The 20,573-nt window shown below is 42.6% G+C and overlaps 1 protein-coding gene across 1 annotated transcript in view; it reads right to left on the reverse strand.

The window, feature by feature from the left end:
* Nucleotides 1-20,573, reverse strand: part of LOC126267385 (uncharacterized) — a 319,133-nt gene that overhangs the window by 230,226 nt on the left and 68,334 nt on the right. Inside the window, exon 4 of the mRNA XM_049972617.1 lies at nucleotides 12,664-12,753. Within this exon, the coding sequence (XP_049828574.1) occupies nucleotides 12,664-12,753 (90 nt within the window). The remainder of the gene's footprint in view (nucleotides 1-12,663; nucleotides 12,754-20,573) is intronic.

Below are 20,573 nucleotides of genomic sequence, written 5' to 3' on the forward strand. Positions count from 1 at the left end.
TCCTATTTGTTACTATTTTGACTTACAGGTAACTATACAGAATTATTATCAGAAATGGAATCTGATGTACCGTAGTAGATTGTAGACTCTGTGGATAACGAAGGTGTAGCTCTGAGTCTGCAAGCGAAAGCAGAAGAAAAACACCTAATGGAGCAAGAAGTACTCTGTTTTTATCTTATCGGTATACACGTATTTAAATACCTTTAAAAGTTGGAATACGTGGTGAAATTTGGTAAAAGCAAGGAACGTTAACCACAAAGCATTCATTGGAAAACTTGGCCCATAGAGGCAGGTTCTCACTGTAAGCATAAAAAATGTTTACCCTACCAAGACACAGCATTTCGGACGGACACATCGACAATACTTAACTTCAGCTCCATTTCCTTATTCTAATTTTTCGTTTCTCATTTTGAAATTTCGTAAACTGTCCAAGCCGTTATCACTCGACTGAAAACGCAAACTAGAGTACACCAGAAAAATGATTTAATACAGCATTCAATCGCAAATCGAAAAATAATGTGTATTGTGATGTCAGTATAAGGAGCTACTACTGAGTATGTTACTGACTATATTCATTTATCAGACTTCATATTATAAAGAGAATTATTTTACCAGAATACTTTTTGCAAATAAACAAGCTAATACAACTGATATTCTTCTCGAAGAGTGAAACTAGAAACTGTATCACTAATATCTGAAAGTAACAAACACAGTACTGTTAATAAACCAACATTAATAAAACAAGTTTGGAATAATGTTTCGTGCCTCTAAGACTTTCAGAAACACAAGATACGCTATATCTTCAAGTCCAGTGGACTTTTTATTGAAGAAATTAGATATAAACATGTCTACTTCCGATTTAATTTCCTCGTTATCGTTATTCGCTAGTGCTCCATAGGTCGCCATTTGTATGTGCATTTCGTTTGCCTTCTCACGAGATTTTATGACAAAGTCTCTTCATGCTTATGGTTCTTTATATCGGATGATTTACGAGGTTGAACACATTACCCATACATTACTACAGTTACCTGTCAACAGAGGCAAACTGACCTAACTGAGACATTTTTATTCGGATAGATAAAGACACAAGGGGGATGGATACTTCAGGCGAATTCGTACCTCACACAATATACCTCACAAACCTTACATAATATACCCTGGTAAAGAATGTAAGTGCACTAAGACAGGCAATGTGACATCTTTTGGGAGTGCAAAAACCGATGCAGGATTTATGAAAATTTATTGCCATCTGCTGAAAATCAATGGTGAACTGATTTGAAATTTTTCTAGCCCTTAACGGAGTTGAAAATTCGTGATAAAATTATGCGGATACAAACTAGACCGGTAAAACGCGGGTCTTCGACTTCTGTGGGCAGGTCACTACCATTTGCACTGCCGGAACGTGCTTCAAGAAGCACCTCAAAGGTTCAAGCTGCAATTGTTTCAACTCTGTACCTACCGAAGCCCACAAAATCATTTCCAGTATACTCAGTGAGAGAAAAGCATAGTGAGTGGAGAGTAGGACTTTACTATTCGGATATTCTTGAGATGATATTTTTCACAAAGTTTGTAATACACACATAATTTTAGTTCATCTGCTGCACAGCAGGCGCCGAGTAGCTAAATAACTTTAGTGCTACAGTTGAAGAATAATTATGTATATCGTCAATTTTACTAGCTCTTGGCCCTATACTTTCTGCTTCATTTGTACTGTTGATGATACTGTTTTTTCTGCCGATATGAAGCACCCATAGTGTATATGATTGACTTTTGGATAGCGCACAAAGTTAAACATTAGCAGAGCTGGGTTGTCTTCTTTACAAGGTAACCTTCCAGGTGTCGAGTGACGAGACAGGCAGGGATAACTCTACTAACAGAAAAAAATATTTTACAACCTTTCTAAGAACTTTCCCATATAAAATAACTTACGGTAATGCAGCCGGGTGAGATTATCGACAACCGCTGATACTTCGTCAGGACCACACCCTGTCATTAGGTTCCGTAAAGTACAATATTGGTCTGCGTAAGGCGGGTGTCTACCGTATTCCTTGCAGTTTTTGCATGTCATGTAATGGTCAGACTATTAAGACTATGGAGAACTGGTGAACTGAGCATAAGCGCACACACGCTTACAACAGTCGAGCAAATCCGCTATTGCAGGTACACTGTCTTGACATCGGTCATTCTATATATAATGGAAACCTGCTCCCTCCGTTGTCAAAAAACAGACAGAATTAATGCTACCTCACACGTTGGTTATTAATTTTCACTACTGATAACCTCTGACGTCAGTCGTCTTCGGTTGCGCGAAAACTCTAGTGTTTACAGTATGTGTATGTGTGTGTGTGTGTGTGTGTGTGTGTGTGTGTGTGTGTGTGTGTGTGCGTGTGTGTGTGTGCGTGTGTGTGTGTTTTGTTGTCCCAGAGTTGCCCTGCAAACCGAGATTTTCAGTTCCATTGCACAGCCCTCACTTTCTGTAGTGTCAGGATATACTATGTCGAAACATAAGTCGTCTTCTACGGCAATGCTGGGCTGCATAATTTGAACATTGACTATGACGGGAGAAACTCAGGCCTAACTTTACTAATGGTCGTTACTGTCACTGTTGCATATGCTGATACCATTTAATGTGCCTGCAGCACTAGAGCGAAGCAGTTTAGTTCATTGCATATATCAAAGAACAATAATAAACTTCTGCGACAATATTATTTTGTGTTCTCTCAGAATTTTCAATGAACTATTTCTACTGCTCTGTTCCACTACTCAGGTACCCTCTCTAGCTGTTACTGAATTTATATTTGGTAGTACGTGAAAATTCTGACGGTGGATCGCAATATATTAGAACTATGACATAAAGGAAGATGTCTGTCAAGAAAAAGTGCTTCCTAAAACTAGAGCCTATATTATGTATTCCTCAAACATGCCGTGAGTAGTAATTGGAATGATTTTCCATGTATTACTTACCCATTATTTAGATCACACCAAGTTATTAAGACAGCGAAAAGGACAACACTTGAAAATTTTTTCGACAGTGCTGTATTCATCGACAATAGCTGTTTATGTTTTGTCCAGCGAAAGCAGGTCAGCCATCACTTCATTATTACAGGCGCTCATGTAATTTAACTCCGACTGATTTCGAATTCATTCAGTGCCGAGTTCCTGTTTACAGCAGCAAATTGCGTTCTTCCTAAGGCGTCCAATTTGTTCTGTAGATTGACCTACGGATCTTTCATTAGGTGCGTAACTGCTGTTTACGTCAGCTTACGATCAATTTCCAGGACTCTCTCTTCTCTGTGTAGACTTTATTTCACTTCAGCGATTATGCGGTCCGCTAATGCGGGGTCTCTAGCTGCTCCAATTTGAAAGGAGAAAATCATCTGTAGCGATTGTGATATTCTCACGGAAGTATTTTGGCGACAAACGAAAATCAGAGTTTCGATACCAAATTATCGCTTTCAACAGTTTTGTATCAGATCGACAACAGAGACGTCAATCTGAATGTTCTCTTCCAAGCTGCGAGCCCTTTGAAGTCCTGGATTATTGGTAGAAAATTCTGCTACATCTGTTTCCCTTCGACGAAATCCACGTGTGCTTAGCAAAGTGTGGAATTATGACTGCGCTCTGAGTTGTCGCGGTGCCTCTAATAACCCCCACATTGACGGCGTGAGTACTCCAAAGCAAGCCGTCGGCAAGGCTAGGAGTGGGCTGCACCCAACCGTGAACCACACGAATAAATCAAACTGAAATATGTTTGCTAACTGTCTATTCCATTACTCAGAAACGCAACAGTGCACATGCATCACGCAGCATTGCATGGCATTTTACTTAAATTAAGAAGGAAAGTATTTGCTTGTGTCTGAAAGCACTTTGAAATGAATATCGAATATATGTGGCTCTGCGCCTCACTGAGGTCTCCTAATGTAAATATATTTCTGTGGGATATCTTGCCGTATTTAGAGCTGTTTGAGAATTAATTGAGAGTTAGGAAACAGCATGTTACCTGGACGTAGAGTACCCCAAAGAGACTGAAATAATTTCCCTTTTTCCAAAGGGGTGTTCTACGACCATTACTTCCCATGTTACATGTTAACGATTTAATAGTCATAGTCGAAGGCTCATATCAGACGAACCCAAATTTACGTGCGAGTTAGCACACTGTTTCCGAGATTCGGGAGCTGCGCCGGCAGCGAATCCAACCCGCGCGGCGGACTGACGATGCGGAGCAGTTTGCCGTCCAGTTTGGATGTAGGTTTACGGCAGTTTCTCACTCCGATTAGGTGAACACCGGGGCACTACCCACGTATTATTTGCAGGGTATTCTTTCTACTTGACAGTCTCCGACCATTCCCACATTTAAAGCAACCTGTATTCGGAAAATATTTCCCATTTAAAACGTTGAAGTACCTTTGGATAAACTTGTAGGATCGTATTTTAAGCCTGCTCACAGGGAAAGCATCGAAAGCTAAAGGTACCGGTACAGACAGGAAAAAAATCCCTACAGTAAACTACCATAACGGAACGTGCTTACCTTGCACACATGTGACATAAAATGCTTCACGGTTCAGCTCATTCCAGATCGGGACCACAATGTGACAGAAATGTGGATACCTAACTGAGAGTGGCTTTAAAAGCTTCCTAGGCTGCCTTTATAAGTTGACCCGCCTTTGATTTCGTAACCTACGCCACTTGCCTTGCTCCTGCTATCGTAGTTCTCTTCTTTCGACTTCTTGAGTTTAGCAATCAGAAGTCTGTTTCATTTCGTTCCAACTGATCATTAGAGGTGAACAAAGTATAATGTGTGTCCTTTCTGAAAATACGTTGTATAAGAAATAGGTTCTCTTGAGATTTTGTTGAATTTCCATAATAACGAAGAAAAGTACTTTCGTTAAGTTCATTCTCTCTTCATAGCAAACGGCATAACGCTATCACAAAAGATAATGCTTAGTTTCGTTTATTCACTATTAGTAATGCGCTGATATTATGAATTCTGGCTTGTCGCTATTTAGTAGTTTACTGAAACAGCACGATAACATTGTCAGTAGATAATAAGTATATTAAGGAATAAAAACTTAAAAGCAGATATAGATAGAGTGTATGACAGTTGCCTCCTATAGATGTACAGTAACTCTGTAGTGTGAGAGTGATGCATTTAATTTATTCAAAATGTAAAACATTTTGCCTCGGGCTTGCGTATTCTATGTGCGTAAGGAGGAAAAGCAGTAATTACAGTACAAAACTGAAAACGTGTAAAGAATTACGTCACTTCCATTAACTAGTACAGATCAACACACCTCAAAAGTATGTTTGAAAAACGGATAAATTTTAATTCAAGTAATTGTGTGCTTCAGTTGATTTCGAACAATTTGAGTGTCAAAAACAGGTGTCCAGCGATTACCAGAACAAAGCATCGAAAATAACAGCCTACAAACGAAAATTGGACTGATAAAAATGTTGAATTAATCGCTAATACGTGACTTTGGCACCAAAGGGAAGAGATCCCTCTGAGATTAAAGCTACTTTTACGGCAATGTGGTACTGAATTTGGCGTTCTAAATATCGTCTTCACTGAATTTAAATTATTACTTTTCCTGATTCGATCTTGGTACGGCGTAACGACATAGTAATGGCTGACGAATTGGATGAATACTACATATTGTATTTGTTATTAGACAGTATCTGAAGGAGTCTATTATTTCCTGCTAATGCTTTATCTGTAGTTTTATGTTTCGAGTGGGTGGTGTAATTACATCGAGAAAGATGAAACAAATTTTGCTTGTACTTAGGTACTTTTTTGAACGTTTAGTTTACAGAAACATCGTTGTAAGACACTGTGTGGAAGATGAACTCAGAGCAAAACGGTATTTTTCTGGTGTGTTGTTGTTGTTGTTGTTACGTAATGCTCGTTAACAAATAATCGCTTCCCTAGACCACATACATTCGCCAAAGCTCTGCACCCTTAGATCGTAATTTGTTTTGAGATGGTACTTTGATATTAGTGTAATCCATTCGATTTCCCATCACAGGCCATTATTCTCCACCTTTTGATCTCACATAAGCGCATTTAAAAACTCACTCGCTGAACACCTACTGATAGTGTTCATCAAGTCCCTCAGTAGCATGTAATGAGTCATCTGTACAGTGTTTCATTCTTAAAAAGAATTATAACAAATCATTCACCGCTAGTACACCCAAATACGTTTCTAAACCTATCATAAAGCAGTAACCTCGTGAACACCCGTGGTGCAAAGTAGTCTCACCTACTTCTACTGCTTGCTACAGCAGCTGGTCCATTGACTGCCACCAAACCAAGTGCTACAGTGGAACTCAGGAGGAAAAGATCGTAAAAATCCGTCTCACCATTCTAGATTACATTTGGTTTTGGTTTCACTAAATACATTCAGGCTGGTGCGCGGTGTACGTACTTCACTGAAAAGTGCCTAGGCCCGCCCCATACATGTCGGACTTGGTTACAACTATAATGAACTTGCTGTTGGGTGCATTTTAAACTTTGACCTTCAGTAATGCAATGAATTTTTGTCGCTCGACCGTAAACAATTGAAACGTAATAAAACTGTTACGAGTACGGCATGGAAACTTGTTCCACCTGTGTAGCAACTAATTCAAGATCAATACCTGGAGAATTACGGTACAATGCTATAAAAACTTGTAATTTTAAAAGTGCTTTTAAGGTAATTCCTTTTGTACTAACATCAAACGTTTTTTTGTTCTTAATGCGATTTACTTTATCTGCGCTACTTATACCCCATGCAAAAGGTTCATACGTCACAGAGACTAAGTTCACAAACACAGAAAGCAAGCATATGTTATAAAAGTGAGAGATCAGCGTAAAGGATTTAAGTGACTCGGGAAACACAGTTTCAAAGGAGTTAGGATTTCAAGCTTTATTTCCTCATACATTTTCAAATGTACTGTAGGGTGGTACTCATAACGCTTTATTTTCTGACTCAGTTATTGAAATATAAGGAACATGTAAAAAGTGTCGAAAATTAAGTATCCGGAAGAAATCTGTTACTTACCTTGCTGCACTCTCCTGCGTGGCAACTATGATCGTATTTTTTAGAGAAGTGTACTGATTAGAGGTACTGAGGAATATTCTCCTAGCTGTCATCCTCCCTCCGCCCCCCCCCCCCCAATCGCACCAACTGTTTTCATTATTTGTGGCTTGATATTGCGAAGTAACGTAGTGATGACCACAGAGAATCATCCACAATGAATGGTCCGTCGTGACTGAAAGCGACCTGAGCTATTCAATACAAGAATAAGCTTACGTTAAAGATACGTATTTCATTTGTCCGCAGTCCGACCAAAACATTAGGAGACTGATTTTATTCCTGGGGTACAAGCGACTTGAGAGCAGTAGCTACGCTGGCAGTCTGAACTAACATCTGCAAACAAAGGACGCGCATTCGACCAGTCGTGAGCAGGCGGTGTGAACTTGTGGACGTGCTACCGTAGTGTGTCAATGTTGTGTAGCAACACGACTTACTCACTTGATACGGTTGTGGAATAAAACAGACGACCAAATCACAGGTTTAAACCCCGCTACACTGTATCTCTGAAGTAGGCATTATATGGCGTGAAGCGACAACTATGAAACTTTACCCAAAAAGTGAAGGTTGTACTGTAATGTACTTTTAAAAAATGGAACAACTGGCGTTGTGTGCCACATTTTTGTATTTTGGTGAAGAACTGTCCTGTTCCTTTTAAACACCTGTGTAAATAAAACTGGAGTATAATTGTATATATGGGTAACACTGTAAACATTGTGCACATTGGCTGTTGCCCCTTCTCTTCCTCCCTCCCCCCCCCCCCCCACCCTCTCACTTCACCCCATCTACTTAATCTGACTACCTCACCTTTCCTCCCCGCCTCTATACATTGTTTAATACCTTTGATCCATACCTGTTAATCCTAATGTGCACCATTGCCTAAATCACTACGCTCTCCTCCACTCGCCCTCCCCCCCCCCCCCCCCCCCACCTACTTATATTTCACTCTCTTGCAACATGTACTGTTATGTATCTTTAATTACAATGGTGTAAGTAGCATTTTTACATGCTCTCTTGGATGTTGGCTCCTCACGCCATGTAATGTAAATAATGGCATCTTCTGCCCATTTCAAAAATAATGTAACCAGCTTCTACAACAATGCGTCCCATTACCTACTCCCAGGACATCCACATTTTACATTGTGCATACTGGGATGTCTTTATGAGGGTCTCTGACGATTGTTTCACTTATGTTTATGCCAGTGGCTGCTTAGACACAGTACAGCGAAGTTTAAACCTGTGATTTGGTCTCCTGTTTTATTCCAATACCGTATCAAGTGAATAAGTCATGCTAAGTGTTAGTAAATTAGCCTATTACAGAAGTGTTCTCTCATTTAATTTCGACAAAATTGGTGCATGTAAGCGAAGATACATATTTTGACGACGTTTTTTGTTTTACTCAAATCTAACGATTGTGATACGTAAGTCAGAGAAGGAATCATGCCACCCATACATTAATTTAACTGTCTGCCCTGGTATTTTTCTGATAATTGTACTTTTATTGTGTTTTAAGGTGTTGCAATTGTAGCACTTGAAAATTGTTGAAAGTGACCTAAGGTCAATATTTTAATTGTGGAATAAAACATTCTGTACAGTTATACCGTGGTTATATCTTTCAAATGTATTGTATGAGTGTGGCCTCACACCTAAGTAAAACCGCAGTTATTTCTGATTTCGTTCCGCATGAGGCCCATACAGCGAGAGTACATGAGCGCCGCTCTGGCAGGGAACAAGCATAAATCGTTTATTTTTTACACCATACCCCTTCTTCTGTGATTCTGATACGACGGACAGTTGGAAGAGCCTCCCTTTGGGTATTACGTGAAGGCGTGACGTCCCTGTCTGGAACCGTTCTCCCCGCCACGCAGCCCGCTTTGCGCCAGGGAAAGCAGTGCTCGGCTCGTAGACAGGGAGGCGAGAAATCGTGAGGCGCTCACCAGGGTGTGTCAGCGGTCAGCCCTCCTCTGCTAACACAACTTACTGTTCATCTTGCGGCCACGCGTTCGCCAGTCAACCATCGAAGTGGAGCTCTCTTTTGCTCTACTTCTTATTTAATAACACACAACATCACTATTCCGAAAACGTGCCGACGTGGAAATCCGAGTGTGAGTACTTGCTAATAATTACTCTTCTCAGGACATGCCGTGCTTGTGAGACTTGCCTAGTGGCACAAGGACGTCGCGATGTTTTCAGTTTAGCCATTCTCATCCCAAGGGCACTTCTAGGGGTATCAAAGTACGTCTTGTTTCATTTGCTCATCCACCCCCGTGAAAGGGTTGTCACTTGAATGGAAGTGGTGTCATCCCTCGAGGTAGAAGGCAGAAACTATCAGACGATCCTTAAGACTGTTTACGAATAATGAGGTTGTCTATAAGAAAGTAGGAACGCAAGAAAGAATCGATCTGCAGTTGACCGTGAATGGAAAAAATAAATAAATAAATAAATAAAGTAGCATATTGCGTATATACAGAAAAAGAAAACCACTACTGTACAACTGCACTATTGGTGATAAACTGCTGGAAACAGTAAATACCGTAAAACAGCTAGGAGTAACTATGCGGAGTGACCTGAAGTAGAATGACCAAATAAAACGAATAGTAGGAAAAGCAGGTGCCAGACTGACTTTCACAGGGAAAATCTTAAGGAAATGTAATCATCTACGGAGGAAGTGGCGTCTTGTAGGCGCTAGTTCGACCGATTCTAATGAGGACTTATAGACAAGATAGGAAAGATGCAAAGAAGAGCGGCGTGTTTTGCCGCGAGATCGTTGAGTCGGCGCGAGAGCGTCAGAAGAGCTATTCAACAAAGTCCAGTGCTAGACGCTACAAGAGTGGCATTGTGCACCACAGCGTGGTTTACTATGGAAATTTCGAGAGGATACATTCCAGGAAAAGTCGGAACACATATTACTTCCTCCCACATACATCTTCGAAATGACCAAATTCGAGAATTAGAGGCAATACGGAGGCTTACCGACAACCATTCTTTCCTCGCGCCATTCGCGAATAGAACAGGGAATGGATTTTTAGTTATTGGTAGCAGAAGTGCCCTTCGCCACACGTTGTTAAGTGGCTCGCGCTGTATGGAGTAGGCAACCTTCTTCACCTACCTTCCACTTTTGTACCTCTGATAATACACTCCTGGAAATGGAAAAAAGAACACATTGACACCGGTGTGTCAGACCCACCATACTTGCTCCGGACACTGCGAGAGGGCTGTACAAGCAATGATCACACGCACGGCACAGCGGACACACCAGCAACCGCGGTGTTGGCCGTCGAATGGCGCTAGCTGCGCAGCATTTGTGCACAGCCGCCGTCAGTGTCAGCCAGTTTGCCGTGGCATACGGAGCTCCATCGCAGTCTTTAACACTGGTAGCATGCCGCGACAGCGTGGACGTGAACCGTATGTGCAGTTGACGGACTTTGAGCGAGGGCGTATAGTGGGCATTCGGGAGGCCGGGTGGACGTACCGTCGAATTGCTCAACACGTGGGGCATGAGGTCTCCACAGTACATCGATGTTGTCGCCAGTGGTCGGCGGAAGGTGCACGTGCCCGTCGACCTGGGACCGGACCGCAGCGACGCACGGATGCACGCCAAGACCGTAGGATCCTACGCAGTGCCGTAGGGGACCGCACCGACACTTCCCAGCAAATTAGGGACACTGTTGCTCCTGGGGTATCGGCGAGGACCATTCGCAACCGTCTCCATGAAGCTGGGCTACGGTCCCGCACAACGTTAGGCCGTCTTCCGCTCACGCCCCAACATCGTGCAGCCCGCCTCCAGTGGTGTCGCGACAGGCGTGAATGGAGGGACGAATGGAGACGTGTCGTCTTCAGCGATGAGAGTCGCTTCTGCCTTGGTGACAATGATGGTCGTATGCGTGTTTGGCGCCGTGCGGGTGAGTGCTACAATCAGGACTGCATACGACCGAGGCACACAGGGCCAACACCCGGCATCATGGTGTGGGGAGCGATCTCCTACACTGGCCGTACACCTCTGGTGATCGTCGAGGGGACACTGAATAGTGCACGGTACATCCAAACCGTCATCGAACCCATCGTTCTACCATTCCTAGACCGGCAAGGGAACTTGCTGTTCCAACAGGACAATGCACGTCCGCATGTATCCCGTGCCACCCAACGTGCTCTAGAAGGTGTAAGTCAACTACCCTGGCCAGCAAGATCTCCGGATCTGTCCCCCATTGAGCATGTTTGGGACTGGATGAAGCGTCTTCTCACGCGGTCTGCACGTCCAGCACGAACGCTGGTCCAACTGAGGCGCCAGGTGGAAATGGCATGGCAAGCCGTTCCACAGGACTACATCCAGCATCTCTACGATCGTCTCCATGGGAGAATAGCAGCGTGCATTGCTGCGAAAGGTGGATATACACTGTACTAGTGCCGACATTGTGCATGCTCTGTTGCCTGTGTCTATGTGCCTGTGGTTCTGTCAGTGTGATCATGTGATGTATCTGACCCCAGGAATGTGTCAATAAAGTTTCCCCTTCCTGGGACAATGAATTCACGGTGTTCTTATTTCAATTTCCAGGAGTGTAGTAAAGTTTTCTAACCGTCTACCAGTTCCACACTAATGGTGATTTACAAAGTAGAGAAATAGCTTTTTAAAATTTATGAGCCCAAGTTACAATTAGCTAAAGCATTTAGTAATAGTTACTTATAAAATAATTTATGTGAAAATATTACGAAAACCAAATGAAAATGTATTTTAAGCCCCTGATGCTCACCACGGAAGCCGGAAAATCAACTAGTGGCTAGTAGGAATGATAATTAAATGAAGACCCTAAAGCTGTCGACAGGATCAACGGGAGCAGTTTAAAATGTATGTCCAGACCGGGACTCGAACCCGGGATCTCCTGCTAACATGGCAAACGCTTTATCCATCTTTTTTTCTTTTTTTTTTTTTGAATTTTTGTTCGTTGCTGATCGTTTGGTTTGGTTGTTGCGGTCGTCACATGACATCCGTTAAATTTCCTTTGTTGATCCTTCCACTCAGTTTTTTATTGGAGAGGCCAACCGGCTCTCCTCCATCTGAGCCACCGAGGGCACAGAGGACAGTGCGACTGCAGGGATTTATCCCTTGCACGCACCCCGTGAGACCCACATTCCCATATAGTGGCTGGTAGGGTTCAGGTTGACTATCACTGTGTCGTTGGCTTTTTATGTGATATATCTTCTGTACAGACGTTGCTTTCACTGTACCATGAACGTTGAAGTCAGGATTTTCCCTTCCTCGAGTCTAGGAACACGTGAGATTTTCTAGACTCACCAGTACTCTCAGGTAGGTGTAAACTAAAGATGAGGCACAGAAAGCTATTCCTGCAGCCTTCCTCATGAGGAGACACAGAAATACGAAAGCTGGCGTTTTCAATCCTACTCGAGCGAAACAGTCACTACTTTCCCTCCACTCTCCGAGGGACGCTTGAAGATTGGACAGAAGCAGCAACTCGCTATAAAGAAATACAGTGGACTGTATTATAGTGAATGAGTAATGTGAGGATTGCTCTCCGTGAGTGTGACGGACGTAGTTCCATTGAGAGAGGCTTCAGACGCAGCGGCTGGCGGTACTCACCGGGCATGGGGTTGTCCTGCGTGGGCTTGGTGAGGGCCACCGTCGTCGTCGTCACCGTCTTGTTCACGTAGCGCACCGTCGACGGGTAGGCTGCAACACAAACACAACAACCACTCAGGAGGGGCCGCTCTCTGCTCTCCGCCGTCTGCTGTCTGCGTTCTCGTGGCGCTCGGCGCTTTGAGGCTTCCGTCTCGAGAGTGCCACCACTTTGCACTTGGCAAACAGTCTTGTGGAAGAGCACACGGAAATGTGTGAGTAAACATGTAAGGGAGTGAGGTAAACTTGCACTAAACAAGCCTGGAGAAGAAGTAACGGCAGAGAGATTTAGCATCTGTTCTGTCACAAAGAAACTCCCATTTAATGAGCTACTAGTGTGTGATGATGTAGGAGGACCGCGAGAACGTCTTGACTGGCCTGTGGCGAGGTGGTGCTTGCAGGCAGAAGCAGCGCACCTTATTACGAAATACGACATTGGCGGAGAGAAAAGTGAGAAGTGCCTCACATTACTGTCCTGCGCCATTTTTCAAAAAAATGATAAACTGTTTGTAGGACTTGAAATTCAAAAATGTTATGTTGTTAGTTACGATTCTGACATGAAAAACCTCTGTATAGACTCTTCCTATTGAGAAAGCCTGAAAACTCGACTTTGGTAAAATTAGCCATAATTTATGTAAAGTTTTTCTTGAGATTTGTAGAACAGCACATACTGCAAATCAATATTTTTTATTGACCAGTTTCGCTCAGAGTGACAAGAGAAACTGGAACTTACAAAATAAGAAACTGGAACCCACAAAATAAATTAGGGCTAATTTTACCAAAGTCGAGTTTTCAGGCTTTCTCAATAGGAAGAGTCTATATATACAAAACAAGAAATCTTAAATTAACATGACAGAATACGTTGAATTTACATTAAAATAAAATACGTTCAAAGTAGTTGGCTGATTACGTTCCCGATCTAAGAGATTATGTTGTTCGCATAACAGTAGTTCTAACGTGTATGGACATGTGCATCCAAAGAAAACGTAGTATTTTTTTGTTGTTGAGCGAATCGAAGTTCCAAAAAAACACTCTCTAAAACATACTACTTATCTGAATACTTGGTATCTGCTCTTTCGGACATGTCCGAAACAACAGACTCAATGCATTCGTGTAATTGATTCGCCTTGGTGAGCAATGAATCTACGACCTTCACTACGGATGCACATTTATGTTCGAAATCCTGTGGAATTTAAAGTTAACGAGCTTGGAGGACGTAGATGGGACTGCAGATAGGTAGCGTTGGGTGGGAGAGTAAGTCAGCCAGGGAGCTTGTCGAAATAGTCCACATACTGGTGACAAACTCTGTGAACCGGTGGTGCAGTGGTTACCGAAACTGCCTAGTAAGCGCGCGATCATGGATTAAAGACCCGGTCCAGCACACATTTTCATTCGTCGCTGCTGATCCGGGTAAAGTCTCGATGTTGCTCAAATCATTAGTTCCTTCTCTTTCCTTTATTTTTTTTCCCTCTCTCTACAATTAATTTACATAAAATACCATGTCATCTTTGGATGCACATGGCATTGGAAGTTGCAAATACTACTGCACAACCAACGTAATCTCTGACATCTGCAGTGTAATCAGCCAACTACTTGAACGTATGTTATCTTAATGTAAATTGAGTATGTTCTTTCATGTCAATTTAAAATTCCATACAGTAATGCACTGTGAACTCCACAGTGTAAATTCCACAGTTTCTGACGCTGCTCTAATCAACTGAGCGAAATCGGTCAATATAAAATACTGATTGCGACTTATGGCTCTCGTAGAAACTTAATTTTGACAGTAGCTGCTTTCGCTGCAGGCAATGCCTGCTCTAGCTAAATATGTTTTTTCTTTGTTTGGAATAACAATTTCTTGAAATGTACCCGCAGTTGTGAATACGAAAAGCCATCCACTATGTAACAGAATGACAACAAAAATCTGTGCCAGACCGGGACTCGAACGCCGATATTGGCCTTTACGCGTGCTGCCGCGTTAACTACTTTGGCTATCCGTGCACGACTCACTGTCAGACCTAAACTTCCATTAGCCGTCGTTCATGCATAATACCCGTACCGGGGGGCCGTTTTAATTGAAAATCGCTGCCAGGCATCGGCGGATATACACGATACGCCAGTGCCTGTGTTATCAAGAAGTACGATGCAATATTACTTCGAACATGCCTGTGTCCAAGGGAACTTTGGGTCGTACTTCTTAACAACACAGAGCAGAGTTCTGTGCAATATATCTTGAGAGGTTATGTTTACTTTGGCAGCAGTGTTATTGAAACCTGTTATTTGAATCGTTGGCGACTGGGGGCCATTGTTCTTGTTCGAACCTCCTACGTTAGTGGTTATATATTTAAATAACATGTAAACTTATCATACACGTACACAGGAAGACTGTATAAATTGACGAGGATATGAGTAATCACTTAAAAACTGCTCATCACCGAAATCAGCTGAGAGTGTGAAATTTGTTTATTTGTCGTATGATGAAAGCAGAAAATGCTAGACTACTATTTGCAACAAACATATACAGTTCTACACAGGTACACACAATCTCAAGATCAAATGAGTTCAACGCCCAATGTTCAGGTTTGCAATTTAGCTAAAAGCTTCTGTAGACAAATTGTGGAGGTCTCCCACTGACTCACTGAACGCTGTGAGGGACCATTCAAATGTTATATGGTGCACACTTTGCTGCTGCTCACCGCAGTCACAACTGGGAAGGGGCTTCCATCCTCCACTGGTGCAGCAATGCTCTACATCGTCCCCTGCCAGTTCTGACCAGATTCAGTATGCACCAGTCGTCAGGGTAGATGAAAACTTGATGGGCTCTCCCTGGAGGTTTTAAGTAGATGATGATGCTTCGTGAAAGATTACTGCTACCGTTGGTTGTGTGTAGTAAAGAACTGTGATCGTAACAGACTTTAGGTGAAAAATAGAATTGTCCTTTAACACATTTGTGGCAGAGGCAGCCGATATGAGAAAAATTTACGTACACGAATTTATTAGAGTTAGCTATGTGCTTACCTCCCTTCTTTCACTATAATCGTTTTGTTAAGTCGTTTATGAAGTTAATCATGAACTGTGCGTGCATATTACTTCGGCAAAACCATTGTAATAACTATCGAAGAACGCTAAAGACATTACAGTTTGTTGATGTCGGAATATTTTTAGAATTAATGTCTTCAAGGTATTGATTAATAGGAGAAGTCAGGGTAATGATCGTTTTTGAATATTTTTCATTTCCTATCCATAAAAGTAATTCAAGTTCTCACCAATTGTACAGTCAGGCTCCTTTCATCCAAAAACGTTTGCTGGGACTGGGGCCAAGGCAGTCGCATTTGGGAATGTCTGCGAGGGGATTTTGAGTTTCGGCCTTTCTCTTACAATCAAGGGAATCATCCTGGACACAATGATCAGAATCGGTGGGAAGGAGGGTGTAGGGAGGGCGGAGGAGATCTCTATTATTTATGTAATTCTGAGACGATATGTCCCAGCCAAAAAATGTGGAAGTCTAGTGCCGGTTTGTTTCTGTGCATGCTGTGAGAGGTCAATGAGGTGCTCGCCGTGTGCGTTGTAGCGGTGTATATCACTCCGATCGCCATCGAAGCAGACGATGGTGACTGCTGGTGAGAGGGAACGACCTTTAATATGGTTTCGTATTTGTTCGCTACACTAATTTATAGAAACAGCAGGAAACTGCGAGGTTTAACGGCATACGTTGAACACGCAGTTACACTTTAGTATAAAACAACAAAATATCTCTGTCATTACTCTGCTCATTCAGCTTGGAGACATCCATATCTTCAATACATATCTGCAGGTTATCCACTTTTCTTTTTCTTAACTCTCCCCTCTGGATGCTAATGCGATATTTGCTTTCCTACTTTTCCCAAAGCATTTGAAACTCTATGTCTTCTTTCAAACTGGTGTAACCCGTTACTGGTAGTTTGGGGTATAACTGAGTGGATGTAACTGCTTCTAAAATGTTTCGATGTTCTTTGGTGTGAGAAATATAAATTAGTTTCATACTTGGTGTATATCAAGAAAAAATACAGTTTAAATGAAAATTTAAGGAAATTAAAAATATCAATCTTTCTTCGAATTGTACGTGAATTGGAGTACTTGAAATAAATTTCGTTTCTTAAAATATACGTTCCCCACAGATCTTTCGTATCATCTACGTAGGTAGAACTTTGAGGCTGCCTCATATAGTATAAGCCGAGTCAAAAATGGTTCAAATCGCTCTGAGCACTATGGGACTTGACGTCTGAGGTCACCAGTCCCCTAGAACTTAGAACTACTTAAACCTAACTAATCTAAGGACATCACACACATCCATGCCCGAGGCAGGATTTGAACCTGCGACCGTAGCGGTCGCGCGGTTCTATACTGTAGGTCTAGAACCGCTCGGCCACTCCGGCCTAAGCTGAGTCATACGAAGCGTTATCTTTCTGTCTGTCCATACATGAAGAACACATGACAGACATTTTGATGATAGTGGATATTTTTTTAAAATTTTATTATGACTTATGTGCATTAGTTAAGATTTAAAATCGAATTAATCACTGACTAAATCAAGTTTTTCTATTTTTAAAAAAATTTACTAACCTTCGAAACAGACGAAGTGTTCCATCCAAATAGCAAGATTGTGAGGCTGACCCGTCAAAGGAAAAGTTTAGGAAACCCTGCCTGGAGTAATACTGAGTTAAGTTCTGGGCCACGGCTGTGCGCTTACCAGGTGGCTATTGTGTTCGCCAGAGACAACATCGGGTGTAGAGGGGAAGGGTGGCAGGGGGGGGGGGGAGAGTGTTTTCCAGCCTGGAGGGTGCGGGACGATGTTTCCATAATCCTCCTAAACGTGTTGTGGTCTATGCAGTCGGATTAAAGGGTTGTGTCTGCCCGTGAAGACCGGTGCTTTTCAATGCACGTTGCAGAATAATTTGTAAGGATGCTACCAGTAAGCATTTCCTTGCAGAAGCTCTGTTAATGACAGGAGGAAATGGTCAGTGAACATGCCTACATTCTGCTCCTCGTTCTGAATGCCTGAGAGGCGTAAATGTTGAATTATTTCGTGGAGCAGTTTGGAGCATTGGATGAAACATTCTTATGCCTATACGTTTCTCAATTGCGACTCGACAACCTGACAGTCAGGCAACGCATTGCCTAAGACATAATTATTGATCGCTGATATCCGTCGTCGCTTTTAAGCCCGAATCCTCATACAAAAGTAATCTTGAAAGCTTTTATTAACAGGGAGATAAGTTAGTGAAAATACATAAAGCATGTATTAAATAACTAATTGAATAAGGATGTAACATTTAAATTAGATTTAGGTGGGTAATAATGTAAGCTAAATCATGTTATTTTAAAGCTGAGATAAAAATTTGTTTCAGCAATATGCAAATGTTTATGTGAATGATGGCCGTAAATAGTTAAATATCAAAAATCATCTGAATAAGAGCTAAATCAGCAGCAAGAAATGTTATTAAATAGTGCAAGGAGAGCGTTTACACACAGCAGCAAGTGCGAATGTTCCTTACAGCCGCGCACTAATTCATGAATAAAGCGGTAGCAGAAACTCAGTGTTATATTGGGGCTTGTAGCCCTCCAGCATAACAGCACTGCATCGCGGGTGGTGTAAGCCACAAATCGCAGGGGCTAGTCGCCGAATGCTACTACTGCGAGTCCGAGCGCATGCCTAGCCGCCCAGTGGCAATGATGTGGCTGCAGGAGAGTGCAGTCAGTGCGGACCCCACTCACTTAAGCAGGGAAACGTTCCCGAAAATAGGTCTCACCGTATGCTGGCCCCTCAATTGTATTTAGACCAGCACACGACTCCACAGACGAGCCCTCTGGGCAATTGCAGTCATCCAACGGTCTGTCGTCCGGCGCCAGCCCAGCTAGCAGGTTTCATCTCCTCCGCTGCTACATTGAGCTGCCAACTGCTGTACTCGAGCTACGTCGAGGCTGGGCCTCTACCGTGGAGACATCCTAGACTTGGTGTTTTGAGCCGACACAACGCTTGTTGTGGTATTAGACAATCGGTTCCCCATGCACCTACGTATTGACCTCAGATATTGTGATTCACTTCCTCGCAGCTAACAGCCCACCAGACTTACATTTATTTTTACTTCAAAGACAGAGAGTCCCTTGCTGACCAGTCTGGTGCGAAAGTAGAAGACAGAAAATCGACAGCATAAGTGTTAATTCCGCGTGCAAGACATCTCTCACACAGGAGAATCGTACAACATTTGACAGACTCCAGTACGGAAGACATAGTGGTGTAGAGAACAATCTGAAAGATTTGAAAGCAAATAAATCACCAGTTCCGGATGGAACGCCAGGTCTATTTTACAAAGAGTACTTTACGGCTTTGGTCTCTACCAAGCTTGCATTTATCGTGAATCTCTCTCCCAGCACGAAGTCCAAGCAACTGGAAAAAGGTACAGTTTACTCCAGTGTATAAGAAGAGTAAAAGCACGGACCTGCAGAATTACAGACCAATATGGCTAAGTCCGGTTTGCTTTAGGATGCTTGAAAATATTTTCAGTTCGAATATATTAAACAATTTTGAGACTGAGAAGCTTATGTCTACGAATCTGCATCGTTTTAGAAAGCGTCGCTTACCCGAAACTCTGCTTGACCTTCTCTCAAATGATGTACTGAGAGCTATGGATGAAGGGAAACATGTAGATTCGATATTTCTGGATTTGCGGAAAACATTTCGCACGGCGCCCCATTGCAGGCTGTTAACGAAGGTATATGCACATAGAATAAATTCACAGATACGTGAATGACTCGAAGACTTCTTAAATAATAGAACCCAGTATGTTGTCCTCGACACGAGTGTTCATTAGAGACAAGGGTATCGCCAGGATCGTCCGAGGGAAGTGTGATAGGACTGCTGTTGTTCTCTATACATATAAATAATTTGACGGACAGGGTGGGCAGCATTCTGCGGTTGCCTGCTGATGATACCATGATGTACGATAAGGTAGCGAAGCTGAGTGACTGTGGGAAGGTACAAGACGACTTAGACAAAATTTCTAGTTGGTGTGATCAATGGCAGCTAGACATAAATGTAGAAAAATGTAAGTTAAAGCGGATGAGTTTGAAGATCAAACCTGTAATGCCTGGATACAGTATCAGTAGTGTCCAGCTTGAGACAACCAAGTCGTTTAAATATCTGGGTGTAACGTTGCAAAGCGATATGAGGTGGAACGAGCATGTGAGAAATGTCGCAGGGAAAGCGAATGGTCGACTTCGGTTTATTGGGAGAATTTTAGGAGAGTTGGTCATCTGTCAAGGAGACAGCATATAGGACGCTGGTGCGATTTATTCTTGAATAGTGCTCGAGTGTTTGGGATCCGTACGACGTCGAATTGAAGGAGGGTATCGAAGCAACTCCGAGGTGGGCTGCTACGTTTGTTATTGGTAGCTTCGAGCAACACGTAAATGAAGATACTTCGGAAACTCAAATGGGAACACCTGGAGGGAAGGCGACGTTCTTATCGAGAAACACTATTGAGGAAATTTAAGGAACCGGCATTTTAGCTGACTACCGAACGAAAATGGTTCAAATAGCTCTGAGCACTATGGGACTTAACTACTGAGGTCATCAGTCCCCTAGAACTTAGAACTACTTAAACCTAACTAACCTAACACATCCATGCCTGAGGCAGGATTCGAACCTGCGACCGTAGGGGTCGCGCGGTTCCGGACTGAGCGCCTAGAACCGCTAGACCACCCGGCCGGCAACTACCGAACGATTCTACTGTCGCCAACATACGTTGCGCGTAACGATCATTAAGATGAAATAAGAAAAAATGGGATTCATAAATAGGAAGGCAGAAAAATTATATTAAATTTCACAGCTTCTT

Source organism: Schistocerca gregaria, chromosome 1 (genome assembly GCF_023897955.1).
Source record: "Schistocerca gregaria isolate iqSchGreg1 chromosome 1, iqSchGreg1.2, whole genome shotgun sequence".
Classification (NCBI taxonomy): Eukaryota; Metazoa; Arthropoda; class Insecta; order Orthoptera; family Acrididae; genus Schistocerca; species Schistocerca gregaria.